This window comes from Gobio gobio (genome assembly GCF_949357685.1).
Source record: "Gobio gobio genome assembly, chromosome: 3".
NCBI classification, from domain to species: domain Eukaryota; kingdom Metazoa; phylum Chordata; class Actinopteri; order Cypriniformes; family Gobionidae; genus Gobio; species Gobio gobio.
The window spans coordinates 23,691,108-23,703,312 of NC_137099.1; the positions used below are offsets into that span (position 1 = coordinate 23,691,108).

At 41.6% G+C, this 12,205-nt stretch overlaps 1 protein-coding gene across 2 annotated transcripts in view; it reads left to right on the forward strand.

Annotated features, from left to right (window-relative positions):
- The window catches only part of spock3 (SPARC (osteonectin), cwcv and kazal like domains proteoglycan 3), a gene marked incomplete at its 5' end in the record, with an annotated part of 68,531 nt that overhangs the window by 41,838 nt on the left and 14,488 nt on the right, over positions 1-12,205 (forward strand). For both annotated transcript variants that reach the window (XM_079812241.1, XM_079812240.1), the window contains 4 exons: positions 3,178-3,291; positions 3,466-3,687; positions 4,400-4,462; positions 5,614-5,751. In XM_079812241.1, the coding sequence (XP_079668367.1) occupies positions 3,178-3,291; positions 3,466-3,687; positions 4,400-4,462; positions 5,614-5,751 (537 nt within the window). The remainder of the gene's footprint in view (positions 1-3,177; positions 3,292-3,465; positions 3,688-4,399; positions 4,463-5,613; positions 5,752-12,205) is intronic.

Consider the following 12,205-nt stretch of genomic DNA (forward strand, 5'->3'; position numbering starts at 1 on the left):
ATTCCAGCCATCGTGACTCAGATCCAGTTCGAGGACTGGTTCGTCACGATAGATCTGAAGGACGCATACTTCCATATCTCCATCCTTCCAGCTCACAGGAAGTTCCTGCGGTTCGCTTTCGGGGGCAAAGCGTACCAGTATCGGGTTCTTCCGTTCGGCCTAGCTCTCTCCCCTCGCACCTTCACGAAGTGTATGGATGCAGCACTGGCTCCGTTGAGACTCCAGGGCATCCGTATACTCAATTATATCGACGACTGGCTGATTTTGGCTCAGTCGTACGATATGGCGGTTCGACATCGAGATGTCGTTCTAGCCCACATAAGGTGCTTGGGTCTCAGACTCAACACGAAGAAGAGCGTGTTGACGCCCTCCCAGAGGACCACGTTCCTGGGGGTTGTATGGAATTCGACTCTGATGCGGGCACAACTGTCCCCCGCACGTGTGGAGTCCATACTGGCGATGGTCTCGAGAGTGAAACTGGGCCGCAGCCTCACTGTGAAGCAGTTTCAGAGACTGCTGGGTCTCATGGCAGCAGCAGCCAACGTGATTCCGTTCGGTCTGCTCTACATGAGACCCCTCCAGTGGTGGCTGAGAACCAAGGGGTTTTCCCCCAGGGGGAATCCTTTCCGCATGATCAGGGTAACGCGCAGATGCCTTCGTTCCCTCGTCATGTGGAAGAAACCTTGGTTCCTGTCCCAGGGGCCAGTGTTGGGAGCGTCGTGTTGCCGGAAGTCCGTTTCAACAGACGCTTCCCTCACTGGTTGGGGCGCGGTCATGGAAGGCCGCTTTTCCAGGGGTCTGTGGGGGACCCGGCATTCTTCCTGGCATATCAATTGCCTGGAAATGCTGGCGGTCTTCAAGGCTCTGAGGAGCTTTCTCCCGGACCTCCGCGGCCACCATGTCCTGATACGATCCGACAACATGTCGGCGGTATCGTATCTGAACCACCAGGGGGGCCTGAGGTCGCGCCCTCTTTGCAGACTGGCGCATCAGGTCCTTCTGTGGTCCCAGGGGAAGTTGTCATCCCTCAAGGCGATGTACATTCCCGGGGACCAAAATCAGGGAGCAGACATCCTGTCGAGGCAGGGGCTGAGGCCCGGGGAATGGCGGCTCCACCCCGAGGTGGTGGAGGCTATGTGCGAGCGGCTGGGCCCGGTGGAAGTGGATCTATTTGCGTCTCGAGAGACGTCCCACTGCCCGCTGTGGTTCTCCCTCACTCATCCGGCCCCTCTGGGGCTGGATGCCATGGCACAGACCTGGCCGAGGCTGCGTCTGTACGCTTTTCCCCCGATTGCTCTGCTCCCGGGAGTTCTGGAACGTGTCCGCCGGGAGGGCGTCAGCCTTCTCTTAGTAGCACCCCGGTGGCCCACTCGAGTATGGTTCTCCGACATCATCGACCTGCTGGACGGTCCCCCATGGCAGGTCCCTCTGAGGAGGGACCTGCTGTCTCAGGCCAGGGGTACGATTTTCTACCCCCGGCCAGAGGTATGGGATCTCTGGGTCTGGCCCCTGAGGGGGCTCAGTTCCTAGCAGAGGGCCTGTCGGCAGGTGTTGTGGAGACCCTACTCAGTTCCAGAGCTCCATCCACCAGGAGGTTGTACAGCCTAAAGTGGAATGTATTTTCCACTTGGTGTAGAGAGCGGGAGGTGAACCCAGTTAACTGCCCAGTGGCTTCAGTGCTGGAGTTCCTTCAAGACCGCTTCTCCGCCGGTCTTTCCCCGTCCACACTTAAGGTGTATGTGGCTGCCATTGGGGCTTTCCACGCACCTTTAGGTGATGCGACGTTGGGAAGGCACCATCTGGTTGTACGTTTCCTCCGTGGGGCTCGGAGGATGAGGCCTGCGGCTCATTCCAGGGTCCCAACCTGGGACCTGGCAGTGGTGCTCGAGGGTTTGGCTGAGGCCCCCTTTGAGCCGCTGGAGTCGGCTGAGGCGAGAATACTGACCTTCAAGGTGGCTTTTCTCCTTGCCATCACTTCTCTGAGGAGAGTGGGGGACCTCCAGGCCTTGGCGGTCACGCCGACTTGCCTGGAGTTTGCCCCTGGCATGGTTAAAGCCATCTTGCATCCCAGCCAGGGCTACGTGCCCAAGGTGCCATCTAGCAGGGCAAGGTCAGTGGTTCTCCAGGCATTCCATCCTCCACCTCACGTGACGGCGGAAGAGAGCAGACTTCACCTCCTCTGCCCCGTGCGGGCATTGAGGATTTATCTGGAGAAGTCTGCTCAGTGGAGAAAGTCAGACCAGCTGTTGGTGTGTTTTGGTTCACCCAAGAAAGGGCTGCCTGCGTCAAAGCAGACGATTAGTAACTGGATTGTCCAGGCTATAGCCATGGCTTATCGGGTGCAACCTGCCTTCACCCTTAGCCGTGAGGGCCCATTCTACCAGGAGCATGGCCTCCTTGGTAGCCCTCCTTTCTGGGGCCTCTATGCTAGACATCTGCGAGGCAGCTGGGTGGGCCACTCCTCACACCTTCATTCGTTTTTATAGTCTGCATCTCCCTGAGACGCCTGGCGCGAGAGTGCTCGTCCCCTAGTTGTGCCTGGTTCCAGCTTCACACTGGGGTGGGTATGATTGGTGCGGGATAGTTGGTACTCGTTCCCCAGAGTGTCGTCACGATGACGCAGTTCGAGTTCCCTCGAAGGGGAACGTCTCGGGTTATGACTATAACCCTTGTTCCCCGAGAAGGGGAACGAGACACTGCGTCTCGTGTCCACCCAATCATCAGAGCGCTCGCTTCATCGCAAAGAACGCTATCTCTGTTTCGTTCAGACGTCTCTTTGTATCTTCCGGGTATGCCGTCACATACGACGTCATCACGCAACACCAATCGGATTGGGCTGATTCTACAGTTTCTTCAGACGCTTTACGCGAAGGGGCGTTCCCCAGAGTGTCGTCACGATGACGCAGTGTCTCGTTCCCCTTCTCGGGGAACAAGGGTTATAGTCATAACCCGAGACGTTTTCTTCATGATTATGGTTATTGTAGTCATTCACATGGAAAATAGGCAACTAAACAGTCTTATAAAAAATAAAATCACACTGAAATGTGACTGCTACAGAAGCATAAATCATCGTTTAACATCAGATTTCTCTTTACTTCTGAAACTCTACTGTTGTGTTTGATTGATGCCGTTTCATTTATGCATGTATGGATGTTCTGCATGTATTTGTCTGTGTAGAGTGTGGTAATGCAGAGATGACTGAAGTGGTTAGCAGATTACGAGAGTGGATCACAGTTCTTCATGAGAGTGGCAATCCCAGCAAGAAATACAAGTTCCAGAAGCCAGAGAAGAGTAAGTTCACACACACACACACACACACACACACACACACACACACACACACACACACACACACACACACACACACACACACACACACACACACATCAAAACTGCTAATATTACTGCTAACCTAATGCCAATAACATTTTAAACTTTAAACACTTTCTCTCTCTCTCTGTTTAGAGGTGGACATGAGTAAGGTGCCCCTCTGTAAGGACTCTCTGGGCTGGATGTTCTCCAGACTGGACACAAACTTTGACCTTCAGCTCGACCAATCAGAGCTGTCCAGCTTGAGCTCAGAGAAGAGTGATGTGTGCACTAAAGCCTTCCTCAGGTCATGTGACCCAGACAGAGACAGGCTTGTTTCCAGCCGGGAGTGGTGTTCTTGCTTTCAGAGATATCAAGGTACAGTAAACTTACTCTAAACAATCTTTTCCTCACGCTTTCAAGAATTTCAAAATAGAAGAATACTTTCTCTCAGCCAAAAACCAAAAGTCTATTCACATACACTGCACACTGCCTAATAGAAGTAAACACGTTACAGACCAGTTACGTATTACATAAGGCATAATAAACCCTGACAGGGAGATCAGGACCTTGACGCAAAGCAGACATGAAAGTAGAACCAGTATGGTTCCATGGACAATGCTTAAAAATTGTTTAAAGGTCATTATACAAAAATATTTCACCAGTCAATGCCATAATTTACCAATGGGAATTAAGTATTCCAGACCATATAGGTAATGTTATATTAAGGTTGTATATAAATTAGTTAATTTGTTGAAATTTAACATGTTTTATTTATCTTGTTAATGTTATATAACACATACAGTACATGTACAACATTACTATGCATGAAGCACATACAGCTTGTGTAAAGTCTGGTGTGTTAATCTGGGAAAGGAAATTAGGACATTAAGACAGAAAATCCTTAACCATTAAGACAGAAAGACATTCTAGCAATCATGAAACTTAGTCTCCCATTTGCATTGTGGGGTAATGTAGTTCTGAGATATTTATATACTAAATTATATAATGCCTGCAGTTAAAATCTCTACCAGTGGAATAATGGTGGAGGTTTCTTTCTCACTTCTGATCTGAAATCATTGTGTTTCAGAAGCTCCCTGCCAATCAGAGATCACCGTCATCCACAAACAGCAAGCTGGGAAGAAATTACTGGGTAAGTCCATTCTCTCATGCGTTTCGTTTATATGTGTAATTTTCTCAAAAACAGAAAAAAGGAGTCCGTGTTTGTAATACAAAATCATGTTTAGTGACAGACCAATATTTTAGCCTCGGGTATTTGGCCATTTTGAGATTATTATCATCCTTGACTGATAACCATTTTCTATTGGCTGAATAAATGGAAGTTGGAGTAAGAATTTCATAGGTAATTTGATCATCTATATTAGCTAGATTAATGCATCGATCTTGTGTTGTAAATTCATAAATTACTAATTTGAATAATTTTATTATAATTTCTAGAATAAATATATTGTACATTCGTGTAAAAATAAAAATGGTACAATTTAGTTGTTACAAAAAGTAATTTTGCATCATAAATTTTAACCTATTCAAACTGAATAGTGGCTAAATGATTCCACAATGCATTGTGTGACAGAATAACACCTGAATAGACTGTCTGACATACCTTATTGAAACACAAAGTGCTATTCTAGACTCACAGCTGTAAACACCAGACTTGTGTTCCGTAGTTACAAATAGTTTCAACTTTTTTTCTCAGCATTTTACACCATGTTCATATATAAGGCACTAGCATTTAACAACCATCTCAATGTCATCAGAACCTGAACACAGTTATTGTAAAACCAGGGTGCCAAACAGCGAGAGAGTAGCCAACATTAATTCTATTACAGCTACAAATCACTCAGAGTTTCTTTCCCTCTCTCTGAAGGTCGCGTGTTTAATTTGAGCAGGGGAATGAGATGAGGGGAAATTGGACATGAAAAAAAGGATATTTTTAACTGCTGTTTCTCCCCTGAGTGGAACGCACAGTGACGGCTCAATGGCTTCCGGCACTGAATTATAAAAAGACAAAAAAAGAGAGAAAGATAAAATTTAAAAAAAAAACAAGCTTGACTGTGGTGATTCTGTAGCAAGAAGCTGTAAAGTTGAAAAGCAATGAATGTGAGCGAGAGACTGAGAGAGCAAGCTCTCAGAGGTGACAGTTATGTTCTCTGACATTGAATATATCATCTCCCTATCTGTGTGAGTGTGGCTGTGAGACAATCTCTGTGGCTGTGTATAATCTTGTCTGTGATGAAATGTTTCCTGACATTAGGACTGATGCTAATGTGTGTGTTTGTGTAGGTCCATACATCCCCTCCTGTGATGAGGATGGCTTCTACAGGCCTCACCAGTGTCACGGTAGCAGTGGTCAGTGCTGGTGTGTCGACCGCTATGGAAACGAAGTTGCAGGGTCTCATACCCACGGGCCTGCTGATTGCGGTAAGAGAGGGCTCATCATACGTAACCTCACATCTTTAGATACATTATCTGGTAATGAGAAAATATAGAGATGCAATGATACCAAATTTCTGGGCTGATACGATAACCAATCATTTTACATTTTGCATTTTAATTCTTCCAACTGGAGCGGCTAGTTAATTAGCTAATAAATTAAAAATCAGTTGACACAAAATAGCAAAACATGGCAGTTGCCATACCCTGGCATTCAGACAAGCAGGGGAAATAAACAGCTCATGATGCCGCTCCTTAGTTATGTTGCAGCTTTGAAAAGCAAATTAAAACATGCCGCGTCCTAACCAGGCGCGATGTGACAAGGTTTTCAGCGGCAAACCACTCGACCCGAGATCAATCAATCAAAAATCACAGCCAATCAGTCACTGCATGAAAAAAGGTGTATCCGGACCAGGATACTCCTGTATACACTGCTGAAATTCGGAAGAATCCAGGAGTATACTGGCCGGATACGTCAAATTCCATGGATCCGTATATGTCCGTATTCATCCGAAATGGTACCAAATCGGATGTATGTTGTGGCCGTATACTCCCATGCTACAGCCATTTGTTGCCATGGCAAATAATCCCATCAAGTTTTTTCCAGGAGACATTTTCACACCTCTAAACAGCTTTGCCTTCCATCCCCTATTGGTCCTTCATCTCAAACTGGATTGGTTGTTTTTTTTTAAACCACTCCCAAAACCCAGACTGCTATTGGAGGACAGGACGCATTGAAAACCCAGTCAAGTGACTTTATTGGTTACTTCTAAGGCTAAGGGTGGGCTAGGTTTTGTAGCATAGGGACTTGATTGGTTATAGGCCAGCTATGCAGATTTTGATAATTAATATATAATATATATATATATAAAAAATAATCCCCTCTCCCTCCCAAAAGAAAAATACACACAAAACAATTTGAGAAAGTCTGAAATATTTATTAAAAAGGTATAAAAAAAAACATTCTTAACAGCATTATAAACGAACATTAAAAACAATGGTGAAACAAAAACAAGTGAACTAAATGTATTTAAAAGGGATGAAAATGTAAAGGAACAAATGTAAAAATATAAACAGTCCAAAGAACATAAATATACGTTAAATTGAATTGGTAAAGAAACAAAAAGGGAAAAAAAATTAACAAAATGCATTTAAAAGACAGATGTAAAGGAATAAAATACACAGTGAACATAAAAAGGAAAATAATAAATATACAAATTAAACAATATAAAATGAGAACAATAAATTTATAAGACAAAAAAAAGTGTATATAAAATACACATAAATATTCCAAGTAAACAATATAACCAAATAAAAAGAACAAAGAGCATTATAAACATACATTCAAATGAATGGGGGAAAAGATAAGTGAACAAAATGTTTCTAAAGGAAGGCGACGTAAGAGGAACAACAATACAAAACGTGGAGATCAAAAGCAACATGGACATCTAAAAAGGAACAAACATACAAAGTATACAATATAAAACGAGACAAAGAAATCTATAAATTAAAAAGTGTATATAAAATATATGTAAATGTTCTATATATGGGAACCAATAAAAGTATAAGTATATAAACATAGGAATAAAGAAAATATAAAATGGAACAATTGAATATTAAAATTATAATTATAAAATAATTGTGACCAACTCTAACACAATGTTGTTTGAGCTAGCCAAACCATCCACACTGGCCTTCCATCAACAACAGCATCATCATCATCTTCATCAGGTCTATAGTTGCGGTCTTCCACAGGTTCTGTGTTGGTTTGTGCAACCCTGGACCTGGTCTCCAGCAACTGCAAAACATGACAGTAAATTAACCACTAAAACTCAGAGAGGAGTACAGTAACATTCTGGAGGGAAAAAGCTTAACCGGTTTCTTAACTTACCCGTCTCTTTCTCTGACGGTTCTGTGTGATGTTCTTCATAGTGTTTATTTTCTGGGCCTTTTCAGACTGAGCCAAAGAATACTTCCTCAGCAAAGTCTCACAAAATAAAATACATCTTGCGACCTGCCAAATAATACATTAATAATATATAGTTAATGCCAATAAAAGTAAGTAAAACAATTCAATTAAAATGTATTTGTATAGCGCTTTTCACAATACATATTCAGGGTTTTTCCTGGGTCAAAAATGGTCTTCGGTGGTGGCTGACAAACATGGTCATACACACACACACACACACACACGGTAAAAAAAAATACCCTACCCACTTGATCTGCAAGCGCAAAACTGACAATAAATTTGAAATAAATTCAAAGAAAGTTTGTAACTTTTGCTTATCTTATTTTGATACCTTGATGTTTGTTTTTTTTCCTCATTTTTACACTATTTACTGATAATTGTTTGTTTTGGTAATCATATCAATATTAAAAAAATTAACAAATAGCCTAATTTTCTGCCATATACAATCAGCTAGCTAACAACAACTTTGTTCTGGGAACCAGTCGTTAAAATGATTCAGTTCAAAGGAGCCATTAGGTGGCGAATCGGACATTAGCAGACGCGTTGTGTGTGAATCCCGTCTTTAGAACATCGCGAAAGATTTGTCAACACTAGGGCTGTGCAATTAATCGAATTTCGATTTCGATTTCGCCTCCCAACGATCACCAAAATAGTATAATCGAGAAAAAACGATTATTTTGCCATGTTCAGTTTTGCAAGAACACTCTTATTTTGTCTTGCGTTCTGAATGAAACGTGCACGCGCTCATCCGCCCCTCCCGAAGCCACAAACATTCTCAGATCGTGAGTCTCGTGTGCATATTATCCGCTGGAATTTAAAAACTCGGCGCGAGTAAAGATGGCAGAAGGAGGGCAGTTATAGCAGCGTTTGGTGAGCAAAAAAGGCAAAACCAACTCCGTTGTCTGGGAACAGTTTGGCTTCGAGGAATCAGACGACGAGCAGAAACATGCTACGTGCAAGATTTGCTACATGGTAGTGGCTGCAACGCAAGGAAACACCACGAATTTGTTTAACCACTTGAAAATTAAACAGTGAGTGACCTATGACAATCTAATAAAGAAACAAAAACTGACGAGAGCAGGGGTGCCGTGTAAACGTCCTTTTTCCCCCTCATATTTTTCAAATAATTCTCTCTTTGTAAACTTTGTTCAATGCATGCGAGTGCTGCCGTATGTTTGAATATGACCAGTCGTTTTCACCGTCATCACCCGGGTTTAGTGCCAGAAGACGCGAATGAGAAGCCGCGCGCGCGCTGTGAGGAAATGTATCTCGGTGCGCTCATCCGAGAGCGCGCACACGTCACTCAGCGCGCAAATATTGAGTTCTCATTCAAGTCTTGCTCTTGAACGGACAAACTCACACAAAACGTATGTCAACATGTCCATCTTGATGAGTATCCTAGCAGACAGAGTCTGTATATGCCTTAAGTGAACTTTATACAGTCGATAAAGACGACGCATATCCGATCCGGATTGAATAGCTTTTGTAAGTTTAATAGGATTCATCTTTAATTTATGCACTCAAATATGCAATGTTATTTTACATTTGATACATTTCTGTACCTGAAAACTAATGTTAGACGTACCTGAAAAGCATATCTAGCCGAACCATATTGTTGATCTTATTTATTTGTGGTTATCATTTTTACGTGAATACTTTTATACAGGGAGTGCAGAATTATTAGGCACGTTGATTTTCTGATCATATTTTTTTTCCAGGCACATTTGACAAATTCCAAACCACAGTAATCCTAATAACTACTATTGATTTAGTATTTAATAATGTATAAGTGATATATAGTTGTTCATGAAGGCTGGAAATGAAAATCCCCTTATATTCAGGTGTGCAGAATTATTAGGCATGTTTTCTTTTACAGATAAATTGAGCCAAAAAAGAGATTTAACTCAGACTGAAAAGTCAAAAGTATTAAATGCCCATGAGAAGGATGCAATACTAATGCAATACTAGACATTGCAGTTAAGGCATGACCATTGGACAGTGAAATGCTCGTTGGGTCAGCAGGGTCAGACAAAAACATGTGGCGGAGAAAAGACACCTGTTAACTGCAAAAGAATGAAGAATTAAGGTGAAGAATTAAGGGTGAAACCATCAGGAACCCTTTAGTCTCCAGCGCCACCATTTTCCAGAGCTGCAACCTACCTGGAGTCTCCAGAAGTGCAAGGTGTCAGGATCTCAGAGACTTCAGTTAGGTAAAGAATCCTAAAAAATGACCCCCACTAGATAAGAATCACAAGCTGAAGTGTTGTAAAATACATGAAGAAGGTTTTTTTATAGGCTTTATGGACAGATAGGTTGAGAGTGACTCTTGAAGGACCAGCACCACATCCTCTAGTACCACTGTTTGAAGAATTCATCTTCCAGAATCTGGCAGTACGTTTTGGGAGCTCATTTTAGTCCATCCTGAAGTCCGTTTTGCCCTGCTGACCCAATAAGCATTTCACTGTCCAGTGGTCACGCCTTAACTGCAATGTCTAGTATTGCATTAGTATTGCATCCTTCTCATGGGCATTTAATAATTTTTGACTTTTCAGTCTGAGTTAAATCTCTTTTTTGGCTCAATTTATCTGTAAAAGAAAACATGCCTAATAATTCTGCACACCTGAATATAAGGTGATTTTCATTTCCAGCCTTCATGAACAATTATATATCACTTATACATTATTAAATACTAAATCAATAGTAGTTATTAGGATTACTGTGGTTTGGAATTGGTCAAATGTGCCTGGAAAAAAAATATGATCAGAAAATCAACGTGCCTAATAATTCTGCACTCCCTGTACTTTGATTTGAATATATGTTATATTATTTATTTTAATAGTTCAAAAAGTACAACAAATGTTACAATTTCAATTGATTTGTTGAAAGGTGTATTTTTAATAAATACAACACATTCCCAAAGTCATGTGAAATAATCGTGTTACATAATCGTGATTTCAATATTGACCAAAATAATCGTGATTATGATTTTTTCCATAATCGAGCAGCCCTAGTCAACACACAGAAAACACTTCATAACCGGATAGGATTTGTTTCCTGTTTATTTAAAGTATGCTTTATGCAGCTGGTCAGAGAATCAGTCAATGTTTTTTGAGCGCATTTCACACCCAGCGGTAATTAAAGGAAGACATCTGATAGCGCCACGTGCAACATGGATTCGGTCTTCCGACCTTTTGATTTTGATTAACGTAATATGTGAAACATTAGAAAGCTAAGAATGCTTATTTTGAAGACAGAGCGTGCGAGCGGGAGGAGCTCACTGGTCGTTCTCTCTGTCACTCAGTTAACTCAAGTGCAGCAGTCATCTGTTCTACATCACTCATAAATCACAATAACTCATCAAATAAGGCTTTGGCGGGACAAAAATTTGTTTTGGCGGCCGGCAAAAAAAATTTCAATGTAGGAAAAACCCTGATATTGTTTCAAAGCAACTTCACAGAAAATGCATGCGTCTACATTACAGAAAAAAACAGAGAACATTAAAATAATTTTTAAGATTACCTTTTACACATTCAGGGTCAACATCTGTAAAAGTTCTTCAGGATCATGGATCCAAAACTTCTGGATCATGAGGGGGGAAGAAACATGCACACACACAAATGAATATTAATTTGTTTGATAAAACATTAATATTAATTATCAACTTACGGACAAGGACTTGCAAAACATACTCACCAGGCCCATACAAAAACTTCACAGTAGATCCAAAATCCTGGTTTGCCTATAATTTTTCAGAGTCCAAGTATGGTGGATTCCTGTCCTCTCTGTTGAACAAGTGTACATGACAGTGTTTTCGGATTACTCATTCCAAAACTGTTACATTTTATGACAAGCTTGATCTTAAAACTAGCTGACAGTAGGGATGGGCATTATGACCATATAATTATACATACATGAGAAATTTTATTTTACAATAACAATATATATCACAATATATTTATTTTGATGGGTATTTTATTAAAATGCTACAGAATAATACTGCTTTAGAAGTCTTCACTGTATGATATTCAATTAATTAATATCACTTGATTCTTAAAGAAGCAGAAGGTCTTCTCTATTCTTTTGTTTTATTAAAATGATGACAAAGCTGCAGCCCCTTTAAGAACGGATGCACAGAATGACACGCATCCGGGTTTCCCCACGTTAACTTTAACTGTTTAACTTACTTAAGACATAACTGACTGTTTAAATCAAGTGAATACCTCACATGACAAGGTTTCTGAGATAATTGTGTGCATTTTACAGAAAGATAATTGATTTCGGGATCGCATGCTGTCTGAGAGAGGCTTATTTTAACACATGCATGTCCCGTTCATTATTCCACATTCATGCATGTTTCCTTGTCAAAATATCAAAAAGTTTTAGTACAGTCAGTGCTGCGTTATATACGCTATATTCCCATTCCGCAATATAAAAAGGTAATGTTAACGTTTACAGCAAAATCGCTAACAATAG